General features: G+C 40.3%; 1 protein-coding gene across 26 annotated transcripts in view; it reads left to right on the forward strand.

The window, feature by feature from the left end:
* The window catches only part of epb41l3a (erythrocyte membrane protein band 4.1-like 3a), a 75,085-nt gene that overhangs the window by 21,849 nt on the left and 33,026 nt on the right, over positions 1-20,210 (forward strand). For 22 of the 26 annotated variants that reach the window (XM_088642121.1, XM_088642126.1, XM_088642127.1 and 19 more), the window contains exons 1-6: positions 5,057-5,271; positions 13,230-13,334; positions 14,254-14,296; positions 15,780-15,855; positions 16,527-16,745; positions 19,108-19,195. In XM_088642121.1, coding sequence (XP_088498247.1) covers positions 5,218-5,271; positions 13,230-13,334; positions 14,254-14,296; positions 15,780-15,855; positions 16,527-16,745; positions 19,108-19,195 — 585 coding nt within the window. In that variant the 5' untranslated portion in view covers positions 5,057-5,217. Of the gene's footprint in view, positions 1-2,117; positions 2,294-5,056; positions 5,272-13,229; positions 13,335-14,253; positions 14,297-15,779; positions 15,856-16,526; positions 16,746-19,107; positions 19,196-20,210 lie in introns of those variants that run through there. The other 4 variants (XM_088642140.1, XM_088642142.1, XM_088642144.1 and 1 more) reach the window with 2 other exon arrangements.

The raw sequence follows: 20,210 nt of genomic DNA on the forward strand, positions 1-20,210 counted from the left end.
GCCCGGCACCACAAACAGATTCTCCGCGCCACCTCAGAGGTTGTTGTAGCTCAGAGCGTGGATATTGGATTAATGGCTGTGTTGGATCAGCAGGGAAGCATCAGTGACAGAGAGGTGTGGCCCTCCTTTTGCGCCACAGACGCTTATGCTCTCGCAGTGGTTGACCTCATCGCTGTGTGGCCGCTTCGTGTTTACAAGTTTTGTCATTTCGCATCTCTGCATTCTGCTTTTTGGATATTCTAATGGAGAAGCTGTTGCCGTAGCCTCAGCTCCTAGGCGATTTTGTTCAAATCCCACCATCTTCCAAAATCAGTAACCCACGGAAGGAAATCATGTTTGTGCGGAAGCTTGAATATTTTAGCATTTGTTTTAAATTGCGGCCCCATGCCGTTTCAGCAGTGCGGTATCGTGATTCGAACGCTTTGCTTACATCTCTTCATCTGTGTCTACACAGCGTCTTCAGCGTTCTTCAGGGTCCTTCATCTTACAATAATACTTCAGCAAAATTGCAGCCAGAGCCTTATCGTAAACCAGAGTGAGAGCGCCTGGTTTGAACTCTGTTTGCAGAGTCCAGGGTAAACAGATTGCTAAAAATAGTCAACAGCGATCCAAAGGGCAGAGTGGGGATAGACAGCTGTCTTGAAAAAACTCCCAATTACATGTCAGTGTGGTACACATAGTTTAGCTACACGAAAATAAGGCTGAAGACGGAAAGATCCTCTTGTCCTATCTCAAATATGCACTCAGGAAATGTTGAGGTAACCATGGTTATCCTGTTGAAAAGCCCATTGTTTTCCTGTACGGACTGAGTCTTTTCTGAAAAGATGGGTCATGGATTGGAAGTATGAAAAATGGGTTGTTCTCGGCAACTGCTCAGACATTTAGTGCTTTTCGGGTGCGTGCAATGCAGCAAGTGAATAATTGCTATTTTGAAATAGCACGCTTAATGTCTAGTACATTACCACAGAAGTATTAAGAATTTTTAAATATTAATTGTGTTCAGCTATAAATTCATCTTTGGCAAGCTTCGATAAAAGCATAATGGATTGTAAATAGGTCAAACCTATATTCACTTCTTCAAATTACTGTATGTTATGTTTTTTTCCTGAGCTGGGTGATCTTGCTCCGTGTTGGAATATTAATACCTTGATTTTTTGGGGAGATTTTCTCACTCTGTCCTCATGTGAAACCATATTTTGTCACTGATTAAGAAAGGTTTTTTTTTTCTGAGCTAATAACAGTTGATTTGTCTCTATGTTCTTACTACAAGAAGAACTGAAAATGATGCTTTACAGAAAAATGTGCTTTTCTAATATATGTTGCACAAGTGTGAAATTGTCACTGTATAGATTCCTGGCCTTGCCTCATTAAGGAGAATTGTTCAGTTTGCCTTACAGTTCTGTTCTCCCCATTTCATTCAGGGTTTGCAATGATATGATTTCACTTTCAGCCTCGTCACCATGAGGCAGATTAATCAGGCATAGTCTCGTTATCTAAATCTTTGAGTAGTTCATCTATTATTTCCAAGTACTGCACGGCATCATGAAGCCTTACTCAGCCATAATGTTCTAATCGGGGGTGGGGTTGGGGGGCTTTTTTTCCCCACTTTAATGCTTTTTACAATGTGGATTTGTGTCTGATACATAAAAGAAACGTCAAGGGGCCTCCCGATTGGCTCACCCAGTAAAGACGCTCAGGTTCATGCCCGAGTCATTTGAGTAGCTGATGTGACCAGATTTCCCTCAGGTGGTGTCAGACTAGTGGCGGAGTGAAACCCAGGTTAGGACGGGACTAGTTATCCAGGGTTCTGCAACACGGTGACCCCTGCAGGCTCCTGTTAAAAGATGTGGCTCAGAGGCGGGCGGGTGGGTGGAGTCTGCCCCCACTTCCTCCCTCTCCCGTGTGCGATTGCGTGGTTCATCCCCGCGAGCCAAGGCGTGAAAAAAGTGTGTGTGTGTGTGTGGGGGGGGAACGCACAACTGGCTGTTCCCAGTTGGGTGTCTTTAACAGTTAAGAATTGGCAAGTCGCATTTTTAAAAAGGCCCACAGACAAGGAAGGGATTCTGTGACGGTGTCTTCAGAGCGTTGGTTAAATGCGGCCCGTTTTTCTCTTGCAGAATAATACGCCATGACAACCGAATCGGGATCAGACTCGGAGTCCAAGCAGGATCGGGAGCAGGAGCCGCAGGAAGGCGCCGGAGCAGGCCAGCCGCCCCCCGCCCAGAACCAGCAGCCCGACGGAGAGCCCTTCCCGGCCGCCGCGGCACACAGCACTCCTGTCAGGAAGGAGCAGGCGAGTCCCCGGCACGAGCCTTAGACCCGTCTAGGACGAGAGCGCAGCTTCTGTATCCAAGAGACCTCTTCCACCTCGTAGCACGCAGATGTGCTGATTGAGCTGTTGGAGCCGCATCTTGGCGTTCAGTGCGAGGCGCGATGGCACGGCACCAGAAAGAGGAGATAGCTGGTGCCACTGGCTGCTCTCCTGCTTCCTTCTCAGTGCCTGCTTCCTCTTTGCCGTCAGAATCGCTTGCACATCCTTGCAGCTTCGGTTACTTTGCGTTTAATTATTATTTTTTCCCAGTTTTAAGTTTTTTAGTATTGATTTTATACACTATGAATTATTATTTACACCCTCTTAATCTTAATATTAAGATTTTGGGCACTCTGCAGTGCATGTGGCAAAGGCTTGAATTAAATATTCTTTGCAAGTCAAATATAAGGCTATAAATGTTATGAAAGCTGTAAAATGTAGTCTTTGATTTAAAACATTCCAGATGCTGTCCGTGCCTTACTTTTTTACTTTAATATATATATTGTACTGGTAAAGATTCTACTCTTAGATGTGAAATTTGCATATGCAGAATTAATCCATGTGGTGTGAGTATTCCTTTTAAACACTTTACATTTTTTTCAGTTTTATTTTTTCCAGCATGTAGAATCTTCTACATTACAGTTGTTCTACATTCAATTTTCTGTGCAGTTGCTTAGATGGCATATTATGATTATGCATTGCATTGAGAATTTTGAGAACACCTCTTAAAGTTACTAGGAAGGCGGTTTAAAAGGAAGAATGAAAGCTATGATTCGGACCTTCAGAAAACTTTTTGGTTTCTCTTGTTTTACAACGGATGCGCGTCTCATGCCATTTCCTCTCTTTCAGTCTCCGATTACTGCTTTACAGTAAATTAGGTTTATAAGTGATTTCTTTGCAAACTAGAAGAATGCAGACGGTACAGACAACTCCTATGAAGATCACAAATGTGTCTGGCAGTAACGTCTCTTTTCTGCCAGCGATCTCATGTTCAACCAGTTGGCAAACCAGGAAAAGTCTGAAAATGGAATGGAATGAGTTGATTCCTAAGAATAATTTAGGGCAATGAGATGGTAAACATCAGTTGTTTTTAATCTCTACTGGTTTTAACTAGGACGCTAAAGAACTCAGACACATAGACACATTTCATGGCTTTTTTCATGTGGTCATAGATTACACTGGCCCTCTGTCTGATTTCTTTTGAATGTCTGTTTCTTTTAAGGCATGGAAACCTCTGCACTATACTGTGGCATTTGCCCTAAGGATCACAAGGGCATTTCATAGCAACTGCTTTGCTTTAAGCGCTTGCCAAGACTGTCTGCGCTTGCTATACACAGTTTATTCATAATCACGAGGCAAAGCTATTACGACAGCAGTTCAGCGTTTTGTGTTTTAACTGCTGTGGTAATGATTTAGTTCCCAAATCCAATTACGGCGCTCTGGTTTGTGGGAGACATCTGCCTCATGTTCAGAAAGATTAGAATATAAGAGAGAAATGAAACTCACACAAACAACTGATGCACTTCTTTAGATGCATGGAAGGCACAGGCAGAAAATCATTTTAGAAAAAAAAAACAACTGGCCTTTACAGATGGTTTCCTTCAGTTTAGTGTTATGAGACTGGTATAGTCTTTTCATCAGCATTAGCAAAGCTATGTGGATCAAGTATGATTTTTTAAATATAAAACTCATTACAATAAATTACTGTTCACATTAACAGTCCTATCAGTTTACATTTCTTTTAAATGTATCGCTACATACAGTGCCTATTTTTGCTTTACCATCAAGTTGTTTGTGTATGCAATCAGGAGAGTATGAATAATAGGAGCAATAGGTTTTATTTTTTTATCATCTGTGGTGTTCCAGTTCTTTTGCGAGTGTGCAGTATAGTCAGGTAGCTTTATAAAATGTAAGAAAGGAAGAAGTGTAATTGTTTCTGTAAAAACAGGTGAGATGCCACAATTTTATTTTAAAATGACCTTTTCGTGAAATTTCATTCATAGTGTGATGAATTCCCTGCAATTCCTGCATGAGTTATTCAGCGTTTAAAAATATTTCTCATTGACAGGATATAGATGTCATTTTGCCTGCCTTCCCTGAGTCATGATGAAAACAAATCTAAGCTGTAACAGGCAGGGTAATTCACATGAAATTACAGTGAAAGCACCTTCAGCTAGTTCTTTTCAGGACATTTCAAGATAGGTCCCATGCATCCTAAGGCGTAAAGATGGTTAACTTACAGGTATACCTCTTAGAGCAAAGCTCTGCATTTCTGAAGGGTGAAGAATTCTTAATCTGGAAATGCTTTTCAAAACCTTTTTAAATTATTCCTCTCCCCTGGCTGGGTTTACCATCTTGACATTGAATTGCCAAAACAGATTGTAAGATAAGCAGATAATTTGCTGGATTTATGTTAGCTTTGCTGCTGGTGTTTTAGTTAGAGCTGGTGACCTTTTTTGATCCTTGCTTGAGTGTCTGGGATTTGAAGGCTTTCCTAGTGCTAAACCTTCACTATCATTAGAGGTCGTGAAAATGGTGGTATTTAAATTTCATCAGAGAAAAGCCAACTCTGTCCCAAATTTCTTTTGATTCTCTTGAGCATCACCAAATCAAGCCTTTAAGATTTAATGAATTGGGCAAGTAGGTATTTTTACATCTAATGGTGTATTTCAGTTCCTGAGCATGACATCCGACTCGGCGCTCGGCGTACGTTTCCCTGCTCCGTTCACAATGTCCGCATCTGATCGCGGGAATGTGTCTGTCCCCAGAACGGAGAAGGAGACGCAGAGGCAGCTCCACTGGGGAAGCACGAGTACCAACAATTCGAGGACGACAAGGCGTCTCAGAAGTCGTCGTCGAGCAAGCTCTCCAAGTCCCCGCTGAAATCCGTGAAGAAACCGAAGAACATGCAGTGCAAAGTCACTCTCCTCGACGGGTCCGACTACACCTGTGTTGTGGAGGTAGGTTGTGCTGTTGATCCAGCAGCTGGTTGTCTGACCCAGAGGCAGTACAGGGGGTGATCAGGCCGGCCCAGTTCCACATTAAAGTACTGCTCCCTTGATTGTGGACATTTTCACAACTCGCTGTGTTAGGAAGGCCAGGAGTATTGTTAAGAATAACAGTCATCCTGCTTTCCCACTTTTCTCTTCTCTGGCTTCTGGTAAGCGTCAGGAGCGTAAAGGCACATACCTTTAGATCCAGAGACTGCTTCTTCCCTCAAGCTGTCAGATTACTGAACTCTACCACTACCACTGGCTCACACTGATGTTTTTTTTTTGCACACTGCTTGTGCTGCTGACTTGTATTTAAGTTGTGTGTTATTTAGCTTTGTTCTTGTTGGTGCTACTGTTTTGTGTTTCTTTTGGTGATACCTTAAAGTCTTCGCATTGGAGCATACATGCAAATAAGCATTTCATTGCACTTGTGCACAAGACAAATGAACTGAACTGATTCACATGTTCTGTAAAAACCCACTTGAGGCACCCCACCACATGAATTATGTAAGTATATCTGGGCAGTTATAGCCAGAGAAGCAACTGATGATGATTTTTTTCTTGGTTTAAATCGTGAGGGGAAAAATTAACCTCTTCATAGAACAGAAAAAAAAGTGTGGATTACAAACTAAATTTTGATGCAAATGCATTTATTGCTCCAGGCAAAACATTTTTGTGCCAAGAGCACCACAGTAAGGCCTACTGCAGTTGAAGCTATGTGGTTTGAATTTTTAGCACTGATTTTTTTTTCTAAACTGATTTAATACCCATTTAAAAAGGAAAGTCTGGTTATAATATAACTAGCAAAATGCATCGTCTTACCATCAATAAGCTGTATGTAATACTAGTGCAAAACATTGTGTGCAGAATAGATTGCAAGGAGATGAGGTGATTCATGATGGATAAAACAGTGTTTTATGATACAATAAATCCTCATGGATTGACATTGTAATAAGTACTGCTTCAAATAACTGACATTCGGAGACTGAGGGAACTTCAATAGCACAGACATTTAGGGCCAGACCCAGACATTTTTTGAAGCACAGCATCCTGTTCTGTAGCATTCATTTATGCTGTTTTGTATTCAATAACTTATTGTAATGTTACAGTATTATATATCATTGTTAAGGTACAGTTACATACAGCATTGTATAATAATGCAGTCTGTCAAAGGCCTGAGAAACAACAAGTAAAGCTTAATTCCACGATGTAGTGTAGAAAGAAAAACTGCAGTGTTTCGACTGTGCATGTTCAGGTGTGCCATCTTAAGTTACAGGGCTAATAGCATTTTAAAACAGCGCAGTATTTGACAGAATGTGAAATGTTGCTGCACTAGTTTGCCTCAAGAGCAGTATTGTGGTCTTAAATGAAGACATCAAATTCTCATCAGACAGCTGCTGTCATTTGTTCAGTCATTGTTTTGTTTTGGTAACCATGTTGCATAATGGCTCAGTTGTAATTAAGCACCTTTTCTAATTTATAATGTCAGCCCATGAACTGTGAAAAACGCCCCAGTCATAGAGTGGAGAGAAGCCCTTAGCTTCTCTGACTGAATTAGTGTAATTATATGTATATATATATAACTAAGTTTAATTTTTCTCTCTTGATGTCAGCTTGGGTGACATAAGAAGACCAAAAAATGCATTCTGATCACCCTGCCAAGGACTTGAAACCAATCTGCTTAAAAGGGTTTAGCTTTTGCAGTGGATTTAGGTAGATTAGTCCTGGCTTTAAATTGAAAGATCAGAAAGCATTTATGCTCCGTTATCCTGAAAATAGTAGTTGATGATGTCATTGAATTTGTGACATATTTTCCACTAATGTTACAGGGGTAAAGGCAACACTCGGTGCAGGACAGCAGTTCATTGGTTGCTGACCTCTGACTTAAAAATAATAGGAAGAATGGAAACTTTCGCTTTGGAGCAGTGATGTGATAGCAACATTGGAGGAATGAAATAATAAAGTACAGAGTTATTAGTAACTGTTGTCTCTGGACCGTGCTAAATGCACTGAAGTCTCCTAATCTGGTGCCGCGCATACTGCCGAGCTGGTACAGGCTAGGGGAACATTTAATTGCTTTTGGATTAGTGGAGATCTTAGAAGCCACCTAACACTTTAAATGCACAATGCACTTCAAATCACAATACTGCATTGGTCATACTCTCAAACTCCAAGAGAGGCAGAGATCACATTAAAAGGAGATTGCCTGAGAGCATGGCTAACCCTCAGTGTGCCAGAATGTTTTCCCTTGTTCCCCTGTCCATGACTTTTGTTTATTGGAAGTTGTTTCCAGTATTTATCAGAAAATGCATCCAGCAGCAAAAAAAAAAACAGTCCTCCTTTTAATTTGAAGTAAACAGGTTTTGTTTAATGAATAATAAGTGTCTTAACTTCAGTTTGTCGAGCCATTAAGTGAAGTGCCCAATATATTTACAAGATGTTTGTTGTGTTTAAATTAATTGATGGTATCGCAAAATTGAACAAATTCTGAATGAAGCACAGAATTGTAAACTTTGTGAAAGTGCTGTGTTGTCTCCATGTTGTCGCAAACCGCTGGTGAGAGCGAGAGTTCACATGAATTGCAATGTGAAGTGGCCCTTCCTGCTCACTAGTCACTGTAATGATGATAATAATAATGATAATGATAATGTTTCTTTATTAGCCCTATACAATTTCTTGCATTAGGAATTCGTCTTTTCGCATACCCCAGCTTTTCTCCATGGAGACACAGACACACAGACAGGGAGAGAAGCTTGGGGTCAGAGCGCAGGGTCTGCCATTGTACGGCGCCCCTGGAGCAGCTGGGGTTAAGGGCCTTGCTCAGGGGCCCAACGGAGTAGGATTCCTCTGCCGGCCGCAGGATTTGAACCGGCAACCTTCCAGTCACAGGCGCAGATCCTTAACCACAGAGCCACATTAATGTGATGTATGAGAGAATAAGTGCAGGTTGTGCAGTAGACATTTCACAGCAAAAATGTTCCAACACGATCTGCATGCAGAGATAACAAGTAAGTAGCATAACCGCCTCAATATTTCTATTGGATTAGAAGAGATGTACTCACAAGCCTGCTGGTTAACAATGTAGTAGGGCCACTTCACCTCACCGCAGGATCATCACAGACGATGGTGCTGCATAGACCTGGACATTTCGTCTGATTTGTAATGTAAATTGGAGGTTTTACAAGTTACTGTCTATATTTTATTTCTATTGTGGTTTGAAATGCACTCATCAGTGCCAATTCTTTCTAACCCTGAAATATAAAAATAGCATTACAGTTACCCTTGCAAACCTTTATCCCTCATCTTTCCTTTACTGTAAGGTGGTGTAGGAATGGTATTGTACAATGAACAATAGAGCAGTTTTAGATAGGAAAAAAATCTCAACTGATTTCATTAATTCCATTTTTTAAACCAAGAGTGCAGGTTATTTGACAAAATAGAAATGATAACATATTTTATATCTAACCTGTAAATTAGCATCTTGATTTCAGTTAGATTGTACATTCCTTGTCCCTTGTTTTTAACACATTTGGTAGGGTGCATAGAGTTATAATGGAACTAGGATTCTTTTCTCTGTGAAGTTTAAAACACATCTGCTGTATGCAGGAAAACAACATTATTCATAGTGTCAACATTTGTCACCCTTTTTGGCTGGCTCTCATACTTGATTTTGAGAGAGGTTGACAGTGCAAGTTACTTCTTAGCACATAGTAAACTTGTGAGTTATTACAGGGGAATGTTTTTTTTTTAAACACCTGTGTTTTACACTTGAATTACAAGTGGGACGCAGTCCAAGAAATTTAATTTAAGCCCGTGTGTGTTTGTGGATTGCATGTGCGTCGCAGTGAAGGGAATTTGCTTCTCAAATGAGACATGCTTCTCATAACTCTGCAACAACTGAGGCTGTGATTATTGGCTTGAAAGGAATCTAGTGTGTGATTTGAGACATGTCCTCCCTGCAGTCATTTATGTTGCTGCCAAAAAAACAAAGTGCATTTCCTTTAGCTCTATTTCTGCTAAAATGCTTTGATTTTTTTTTTATGGCTGTCAGTTCTGATTTAAAATAAATGCATTTCTACAGCTGTAATTCTTCCTTTGAAACTTTTTTCTTGATTCTTCAAGCTTTTGGGAGGTGTTTTTAAGAAGATATATAATGCATTTGCATGGAGGCTGTTTCACTAAGATGACTGGCAAGATTTTTTTTCTAATCTAACAATAAACTTATTCAGTGTTTATAGGCAATACAGTATGACCTCCAATGGGTTGCCTTTATTTTTAAAGGAGGTGTGTTGATGATCTTGATAAATGGGAGAGGATAATACTGGCTCAGATGTCTGCTTGACTAGGTCTCTGCTAAGAAACTCACATCTGACAGCTTGATTTCACATACGAGTGAGCTTTGAACTGATGCGAAGGATGGGCTTTGAATCCGAGGGAAGAAGGCTCTTCTCTGTGTGCCTGATGCGCGGGCTCCTCCAGCTGTCTCTCTGCTGGACGCAGAGACATACAACATAGGATTAAAAATATCCTTGCAGCTAGCATGTTGCTTTGAGGGGCTTACAGAAGGAAGCATGGTTAAACACTGGATGACTCAAGTGAGCAAGCGTCTTGCATCTCTCTGCACAGACTAGTCAGAGCTCTGTGAGCCTCACTGGCATTCCTCGTGGCAACCTCCCATCGAGTCCAAGCAAGGCCTCCAACTCACAGGAGGAAGCAGTTCTTTTATCAGAATTAACGGGTCTGAAATGATTATTTGGTGTTGGATTTTAAAACCATTTTAGAACTTGCAGTGCCCTCCAGAATATCTCACCCCTGTGATGAATTATCAACAAAAAACATCATATAGCAGAATGAGTTACAGATTGGATAATTACGTTGTTTCACTCAAGAGGGTCACATTTATTCCCGCCTTTGTGTATTCTTTTAAGTAAATAAAGTCTCAGAAGGCTTTCTGTTTCCCTGGGGTGTACTGTATATGGAGGAGATAAACAGGAAATGTTCAATAGGAGCAATAACCATCATAGTTTAGGTAAGACAGCTATCAGGCAAATAATTATTAACCCCTAGAATTGTGGAAATGGCTATAAAAAATGAATCTTTCAACACTGTTAACCATGATATCTTACTTTCTTGTCTTGAGACTGCGTTTGGAGTTTCTGACACTGCCCTCAAATGATTGATGTCTTACCTCACTGATCGCTGTCACTTTGTCTCTCTTGGTGGATTTAGGTCAGAAATTGGACTCATTACATGTTCCTCAGGGCTCAATACTGTGGCCCTTACATATTTCCACTTGGTCAGCTTTTAAGATCACCTGACCCTGATGCTTTCTAGACTTAGTTATGTCAAATATTACTTGTGGATCAATCTAATAAGATGTGCTAAGATCACTGTAATATTTTCTTGATTTTTTTAAGCAGAAAACATTTTTTAAACTGTACATTTGTCAGTTATTTTAAGTTTGTTCCTATTGAATCAATTTGAAGGGAACTATGTACACCTACAGTATTTCTTTTCAGCATTAAAATCTTACACGTGGGACACAATAACGTGTTTTGTGCACCGTATGAAGCTGAGAGTTCCTTTGTGTTCTTTGTGATCTGTATGCCTATAGCTTCATACGGCTCACAAAACAAATGCCAAATATTATCTCCCACAGTGTGCAAGCCTTTAAGTTCTCATCAGCTGCATTGTTCAACACCCGTTATTTATCTTGTTTTTATTGTAGTCTGCATTTAATTTCATTAACATCACCACTATCACCAGTCGCAACCTGGTTGCCCGCAGGGAATCAAACAATTTAACAATTCCGTTTGTGTTAGACTTGCCATCCAAGGCATTATTTTACAAAAGTACACCAAGGCGTTTTACAGTGCAGCACAATGCAAGACATTTTGACAATTTGAATTTGTACTTGAATGTTTTTTTTCCCTTGTGCTTTCCAAGTTTTATCATTCAGAGAAAGTAAGAAAATAACATGACCCTGCTGTAGGTACGTGATTCGACCCCTCCCCCACTCCCAAACACACGCTCCTCTTTCAGCACAGCACTTTTCCCTTAATCTCAGTGCCTTTCTGTGCTTTTTATTTCTAGTGTTCTTAAAGCAGAAATGATTATCTGCTGCCTTTTTGCGCAGCCATAAGTACTGGCCCTCAAGTCAGACATTTCTGTTGCCTGTTCAAAGGAGTATAATCTGGTCACAAAAAGGTTTCCAGGTTTTTATTCACTATTCTGTTGTCAACAGCTTTGGTATGATGCAATAACCAGCCTTCCCTTAGTATCTTGTGCTGAATCAAAGCAAGACTGAGCAGCAGACTGTCATCTACCATGGTAACATGTTTGCTCTCCAAACAAGTGGTTACCTTGTTTCAGGAAGATTGCTCACTTAACCCAGGGAAACATCCTGTCTCATGACCTCTTTGCTAGTGCTGAAAGTATGTTTGCTTGTGGGTTTTTTAATGGGTCATTAAACACCACACTGACTTTCCTTAGAAATATCAGTTGTGTTCTGTGCGTTTTGGTATTAAGTGTTTCAGAATATGAAGAAAAAATTTAAGAACACCCAACCTGAATTCACCATTTTACTACCCCCATCCACACTTGCCTTAAAGGTTATTAAATAAATATGCAGCTGTAGCCTTGAAGCACTTTTTAAATGGTAAGATGAGGATAGTAATGTGCTTGTGTTCATTCTGCATTAATAATACAGCATGTATATATTTACAAAAGACCACAGGTAGGATTTGCATTTTGGTGTTGGGGATGTTCCCATCTTTGGAAGAACTGGATTTAATGACTGAACAGTACAGTCCCATTCCCCACTCCTTCTGTGCTTGCCATGTTGCCTGGATATAGGGAAAAGGCTTTCTCTTGTGTGTTTCTACAGACGGAGCAAATACCGTTTGCATGTCACTGTCTTCATGTCTCCTTGGGTGTCATGTTGCCCACCTCCCACACAGGGTGGTGATGAACAGTTTTGTGTAATAGGACGCTTTCTCCAGACCTACAGTAATTAAGAATGCTCAAGCCCCACTGTTCCCCATGCTTTATTGTAAGTGGGCTTTTGCAATAGGAAATAGGGAACTGGGCTGTTCCTTTTGTGCTGTGGCTCCCTATATAATTGGAATTTGCATTATTCTCATTCTTTTTATGTTCCTCGCCCTCAGATTGCCCACTGTTAATCAGCCAGACTGACTCTAGAACTGTTTTTTTTTTAACTGGGGAAGACTACTGAGCCACTGTCACAGGTCTAAGTATTGGTGCCCCTCCTCAGCAGATAATTATTTTATGAGCAAGTAACAGGTTTATTCCATGCTAAAAAAAAAAGAAGAAAGAAAACCCAATGTTTCGGGTGTCATATTATTTTATGAAACTGTGCTAAATTGACAGTTATGTACCTTCTAAATTTATGAACTGATATTTGTCCTAGAATATGGTAGTTGAGTTGAGAAACCGTCTGGCAAGGCTGCTTGTTCTGGGTTTGTAGTCTGCATGTCGGTGTGGTGGTTAATTGGCTTGGTGCCTTGTCTAGCTTTAAGAAAACCTCCTGTCTTTTATTTGCCCGGTTTCAGCCAAGGTTAGAGAGCAAGAGGACACGGGGATGAGGGGAGGGTGTGCTGCCAGGAACCTTTCTTGGGGATTTTTGCATCTTGTGATGATGGGTTTCGAAGACAAAACGTGGCTGGATCGTTTCATATAAAAAATGCTCTCCCCATACACTGCGTGAATACAGTGAGTGAGGGTTTGTATGCAGAGCTGCGATTAGTCGTAGTATTGTACAGTGTTGATTGACTGGAGGAATTGGGAGAGGTTCAGTTCCACTGTTGTCCTTCTGGCTTAGCCAAGATAAAAGCGTTCTGTGTTGGTTTGGTTTTGCTTTATGTACATATTGGTGCTGAAGTATTTTTTTTTCCCCGACTTTACAGAAGCGCTCCAGGGGCCAGATGCTTTTTGACAAAGTATGTGAACAGCTCAACCTCCTGGAAAAGGACTACTTTGGTATGACGTTCCGAGACATGGAGAACCAGAAGGTGTGTAACGCACATTTCACCAGCTTCTGGAAATTACTCTTGCAAAGCGAGAACGGAGATGAGAAACCAGTTGGATATTTTTACATTTTTGCTACCTTAATCAGCTAAGCTTTCTGCTAATTCTCAAAACAGCTGTGTGTATTGACATTCATGCGATAGAGGAATGAATTAAAGCTTTAAGAGGTCTTTTGTGGACTCTAGTTTTGATTTATGTGGGTTCTACAAGATAAAAGTTATTTAAAAAAAAATTCATAGCATGTGTTTATCTGTTCCTACATTCAGATAACATCTCTAGTCAAAATAAACAAGATAGCAGGGGCGTTTGCTAGAATGTTTTATTATGGACATAGCTTAGACTGGGATTTTACACTAATTACTAAGTTATATACAGATAATAATTATACTAGTTGCAGGTGTAGTATACAAGTATACTTGTTGGTAGTAGCTATGAGGAATGCACATTTACTGAATTAAAAAAAGTTCTACAATTCCAAGCTTGAAAACTGCTTTTTATATTGCCTGTTCTTCGTAACTCATGCTTAAAAGTATAGATTATCAAGGATGTTCCATTAACATACTACTAACCCGCTGATATTCCGAAGAAACAAGACTGCACATTTACTGTTCGGTTTACTAATACCTGCTTTTCAACAGCAGTAAGAAGCTGTCATGCTGGGCAGAACAGTATTAGTGCACCCTCTTTTTTTCTGGATATATTTTTGTGTACATTTTATGGGGAATGTAATCTCCTGTTTTATCATTGAATTTTAGCAGTTTTTTCCCCCTGTAATGCTTATAATGTTAAATTTTGTATTAGAGGTGCTCACTCAACACTTGACAAAATTAACATTCAGCAAAAGACTGCTTTGTTCGATACCTGTATATTTTGAAATGATTTGTTTTTTAATTTTTGTCTTAGAATTGGTTGGACCCTGCCAAGGAAATTAAAAAGCAAATAAGAAGTAAGTTTTTACACTTTTGTTTTAACAACTTCTTCCCTAACATAATGTAAATATTTTCCAGACCTCCTCCAGTGCTGTTGATTTAGCACTGCTCCGAGTTTGGTACCTTGTTTAGTATAACTAGTCCAACTGTAACCAATTTATGTTGTTTGTATATTTATACATGAATATGGTATGTACGTTTTAGATTTTTTAGATCGTTTTTCTCAAAGATGATTTTCCAACTTAAAACACCTTTCAGTCTCTTTTCATCATGTATGGTTACAGGTTTGCTTGATTGGTAGCACAGGACATGAACAAGGTTTAGACCAGGCTGAGTCCGTTATCTGGCTCCTTTCTATTTTTTTTTTAGCTGTCATTACTCATTGAAACTTCTCTTTAAACTTTAAATGATGCAATCCAATAATACTTTGTTGATCTGATTTGTTTTAAATTTGTGTTGGATCCAACAGCTGTTTTACATGAAGTTTATCATAAAATTACAGGCTGTACAAATAAACAATAAACAGATATGAGTATTAAATTTTATGTATTAAAAACAGATATTACATTAAACAACAGACATTAACCTATACATAGTCCTTACACAACACTGCTACAGGAATCCATACAGCTGCACAGGAACCTGAGTATCCTTCACACACAGTCATCCTAAGCACCTGTAAATAATTGCACATCACCCCTTCATTCGTGCACGTAACCACTGATTGTACTTTGCCATAAACCAATACTTCTTGCTTGTTAACTCTTTTATTGATTGAGTAGTTTCACTGAATGTGGGAAACGGAATTCCCCATTTTGTTAAGTCTGCACTGAGAGTTGACCAAATGAGAAAAACAGATTGGATGTTGCTGATACCAGCTTTTAGTAAATTAGACAATGGACTTTTGGCTATTTTAAGAAAGGAAAACGACTCCTTATTAGTCATCATTTGTAACTTTCTTAAAGATTTTTATCAAGGGCATGAACATGAAAAATACAGTGCAATTTACCTCTCATTATTTAACACCATCGTTAAAGTACAGACATAGATGTAGATTTAGCTGCAGAGCAAAATTTCTACTGATTTTTTGGATATTTTAGCACAAAATACAATTGCTGTTCATATTTCTCTTCTTTTTTTAATGTAAAAAAATCAAGGATTTGCAGATTCTTCTAGATAATTTTCAGAGCTATATATTTAAATCGCCTCTAGCAAAATTGTTTGATGTAGGTTTCAGTTCTCAAAGAAAAGATCAAGAGTTCATTTTATTTTGTGAAAGATGCTGCTTAAAACTACAGCTCCAGTTTTATGAATGGTCCAGAGAAATGTAGAAATGAAAGTGAAGCAGCCCTTGACATCCACGATGATCATTGCAAACGCGGAGGCTTCGGATTTTCTTTCGACTGTAGTCCGAGGGATGGTTTTTATGCGAATTGTTTTCGGCTTGATCTTTCCCTGACCGCAGAATTCCTAGGGGCTGAGAGCTGTCTTGTCTTACAGGTGGTCCTTGGAACTTTGCCTTCAACGTCAAGTTTTACCCCCCAGATCCCTCACAGCTTTCTGAGGACATCACAAGGTAAGACAGTCTGCAAAAAAAAACACCTCTTCAGCAATGTACAAAACTACCGGCACTCTAATCAAAAACATATTTGATTTTACATGAAAGACAAATGTAATGTTTTCTATTACCATTATTTTTTAACTATGTCAGTAGGACAGATGATTGTATACAGTCCTTGACTAACATGAGGGTTTGGTTTCGATCTATAAGTTGGATTTCATTCTTGAATCGTATGCATGTTTACTATTTTATACTTTGATAGTGGGGGATTCCTGCTTTATTCTGTTCTATGAACTTCTTAGCTCGCATGAACCTATTTCGTAATGTAATGATTAGACCGCATTCTGCAATAACATGAAACAAGTCATTCTTGGATTAAACTGCAGATTAGGCTGGGGGAATAAAAATAAAAACGTGTAGGTTAAATTAATTTGATGAAGCATTGCACCTCTGTATTTCTCACTTCCACATGCACAGTATCTAAAAATAAACTCGGATTGGATTATTTAAATTAACTCGCAGTGGTTTTGCTTTTATTCCGATTTGTTTACGCTGTGTTCTGTAACCCAGGCAGTGCCTGTATGCCGTTTTTTTTTAACGCGTGCTGCTGACAGATGCTTTCTTTAAGATAATCGTGCCTGAGCGGGAGTCTCCATTTAATGCGCAGAACATGTCCTGCCTTTCAGATATTACCTGTGCCTGCAGCTGCGGGACGACGTGGTCTCGGGGCGCCTGCCCTGCTCCTTCGCCACGCACACCCTGCTGGGCTCGTACACCGTGCAGTCGGAGCTGGGCGACTACGACCCGGAGGAGTACGGCACCGAGTACGTGAGCGAGTTCCGCTTCGCCCCCAACCAGACCAAGGAGCTCGAGGAGAAAGTCATGGATCTGCACAAAAACTACAAGTGAGTCCTACCCCCCCTCCCCCCCCCATGCCTCTTCAAGCGCTGCGGGATATCTGAGGCTTGGTATTAATATCGAGAGAGTGGTTTACAGGTCGTGAGCTGTACCCGCTCAGGTATACTTTATTGGTCCAGCTCTGTCAGGCCCAGGAAAGGCAAACTCACGATACCTTTTCTAATACTCTGAGGAAAAGCTAAAAAGGGTTGGATTTCTATATTTTATATAAAAATGTGTTAGGATTTTTTTTTTAAACATGAGTACCACTATTGCATTTTATACGGCATACTTATAAAAAAAGGAGGAGTTTACCACTACTGCTTCTTCCTGCCACTGCTATCTCCATGTGTTTTCATGGGAATATTAGAAGCTTAAGTTTCCTTTAATTTCCTTCCTGTTTCTGTGACCTACATCATGTGGAGGGCTCAGTGTCCATTTTGGTGCTCTTCAACACACATTTGTGCACCTTTTTGTCATTGTTTCAAATCCGTTCGTTAGTATAATTCTTTAACTTTTTTGTCACATTGTATTATTCCCTGGGAATAGGAAACCGTACAGCAAGTTTTAAGATAGCACTAGTATTGCTTGCCTCCTGCTGCATGGACTCGTACACACAGAAATGGTTTGTAATTGTATGAAAGCTTTTGTTTATTTTAACTGAATAAATTTAGGTGACTTGCTGAAGGACCTCCTTTCTGCTGCCCTTAGACTGAGAACAAAGCTCTATGCAGCCAGAATGGATCCTTTTCAAAGTGCATCTAAGTGTCTAGCTGGAGACAGTGCTACTTTGTGTAGACACTCTATAACCCGGTCCAAATATCAGACTTGAGAGTGGAGAATTGTGTAAAAGATGGCTTTATTATTGACTCTGAGATGATGGGAAAAGGCTGTAGCTCACAGCATTGCCTGCAAAACGGCTGGTGTAAGTGGGAAGAACTCTGTACTGTATATAATAATAATTGCTTACACTTATATAGCGCTTTTCTGGACACTCCACACAAAGCGCTTTACAGGTAATGGGGACTCCCCTCTACCACCACCAGTGTGCAGCATCCACCTGGATGATGCGACGGCAGCCATAGTGCACCAGAACGCTCCCCACACACCAGCTATCAGTGGGGAGGAGAGCAGAGTAATGAAGCCAATTCATAGATGGGGATTATTAGAAGGCCATGACTGGTAAGGGCCAATGGGAAATTTGGCCAGGATGCCGGGGTTACACCCCTACTCTTTTCAAGAAACAGGATTTTTAATGACCACAGAGAGTCAGGACCTCGGTTTTACGTCTCATCCGAAGTATGGCGCCTGTCCCCGTCACTATACCGGGGCATTAGGACCCACATGGACTGCAGGGTGAGCGCCCCCTGCTGGCCCCACTAACACCTCTTCCAGCAGCAACCTTAGTTTTTCCCAGGAGGTCTCCCATCCAGGTACTGACCAGGCTCACACCTTTAGCTTCAGTGGGCTGCCAGTTGTGAGTTGCAGGGTGATATGGCTGCTGGCAACCCACTGTATATACTCACTTTACAAACAGAAATCCCATTGCGAGATGTTGTTTTTTCTGAATGTTTTGGCTGCAACATCAGAAAGCTCTTCTGACTGACAAGAGGGAAAGCCATGTGTGCCCTCGGGTCAGATGGTGCATCAGTAATGAATTTCTAGCCTCCTTTGTTAGCTGAACACAAGCATGCGAGTGGCTGTGGATGGGCAGAGAGACTGACTCATGTAACCACAGGAATACCTTTCTGTTGAATTCATACAGCATCTGTTAGATCAGAGATGTTGTTATTTGGCCAAGGTTGCCTTCTTAAGTATCGGCCCAGCTGTGCTCACAGGGTGGATGTCTGCCGATACTTTAGGCCGGTGCATAGCATAGATTCCATTTTAATGCATATTGGAGTGACATTTCCCAGGTAGGGAATGAGTGTTGCTGAACTGAAAGTTGAGAGGATTGCATTGATTTTGGTGTTCTTGCAACACAGGTCACCGTGGAGTTATCCCAATAAAAAATGTTATTGTCGCAAAAGTTCTTTGAGATCTCTTACTCCTGTGATGTCACACTATTTGTCATTTGATGCTGAAGAATTGAAGGCACAAAGATGGGACTTAAATTCTTCATTTCAGTGTGCAAGCATAAGTTTTTATTTTAGCTCTTCAACTGTGAAGTGTTTGGGGTTCAGTTTTTGCGTGATGTGATGTAGAGAGTAGTAATCATCTTTTTGTTCTCCTTTCAGACACAAACACTGTTTTTCACAGGTTTGGCCATAACACAAACCCCAGATATTTTGTTGTTTTTTCCATGGTATATACTGTAGGTGTGAGATAAACACTAATGAGAGCTTATTTATTTTCTTCTAATCCTGCCAGAGGAATGACTCCTGCTGAAGCAGAGATGCATTTTTTGGAGAACGCCAAAAAGCTGTCTATGTATGGAGTGGATCTCCATCATGCCAAGGTAACTGACACTAGTGTTTCAGGACTTAATGCACTCAGATGTAGGCAGGGATTCAGTATATCAAAGGTCAAAGGTTAAAGCTGACATGACCTCATTTGACTTGCTTCCTTCTGCCAGCAAATAGCACCTGTGGGGAGAATTTATCAAGCATTTTTCCTAGTTGCCAGTTAATGTTGGGAAAACTGTAGTTTCACATATGTTCTGAATATATCAGATATCGGTTTTCCAAACAAATCAGAGTTCTACGGTATATGTTTGACTCATTAGATTTAAAAAATCTGTTTTGGTTCACTGCTTCAGATTGTGGATTGAAATTTGGCATTAGGCCCTTATGTCATACATTCAACAGGTGCTATTTGGATGCACAAGGCATTTATTATTTATGTGATTAAGCTGCTGAGCTGTTGTACATCAAAGCTGCATATTACTGATTTAAACGTATGCAGGCTGAGTTTTAAGTGAAGATGCCCATTCACACAAAAAAACCACACCAACACCATGGTATTATAAATTGAGAATGAAAAGGGCCTTACTCTGACAGAGAAAATGTTTTGCATCCATACTAAGGATTTAAAAGAATTATCCAACAGTTTGGTTAGATGAGCATGTATCTTCTCTTTTTGTTAAATGGCCTAGTTAATAGGGAGCATCTTTGAGTGTCTGACTCCAACTGTGGAGGTAAGACTACATTATATACTATATCTATACCTTCTGCATGACCTTAGATCTAGACCTCATCATTAGCCCTGTGGCTGGGTAGCTGCAAAATGGCATTAGGAATTGTGGCTTGCTGTTAGAAAATCATCACTGCTTCACTGGAAATGGATGGTTTGAGGGTGAGTGTGCTCCCATACAAACCATACAGGCTGCTTTTGCCTGTTTCAAAGAGCTTGAGCCAGACTCCCCTTGCCCTGGTCTGCCCAGGGCAGACTTTAATGTGCATTTCTGGGTCATGCCAGGAATGGTTATTGTCTGCTGCTTTTCATTTGCAACGTCGCTGCAGGTAAGAAGACAG

This window comes from Lepisosteus platostomus, chromosome 8, assembly GCF_059453375.1.
Source record: "Lepisosteus platostomus isolate fLepPlt1 chromosome 8, fLepPlt1.hap1, whole genome shotgun sequence".
NCBI classification, from domain to species: domain Eukaryota; kingdom Metazoa; phylum Chordata; class Actinopteri; order Semionotiformes; family Lepisosteidae; genus Lepisosteus; species Lepisosteus platostomus.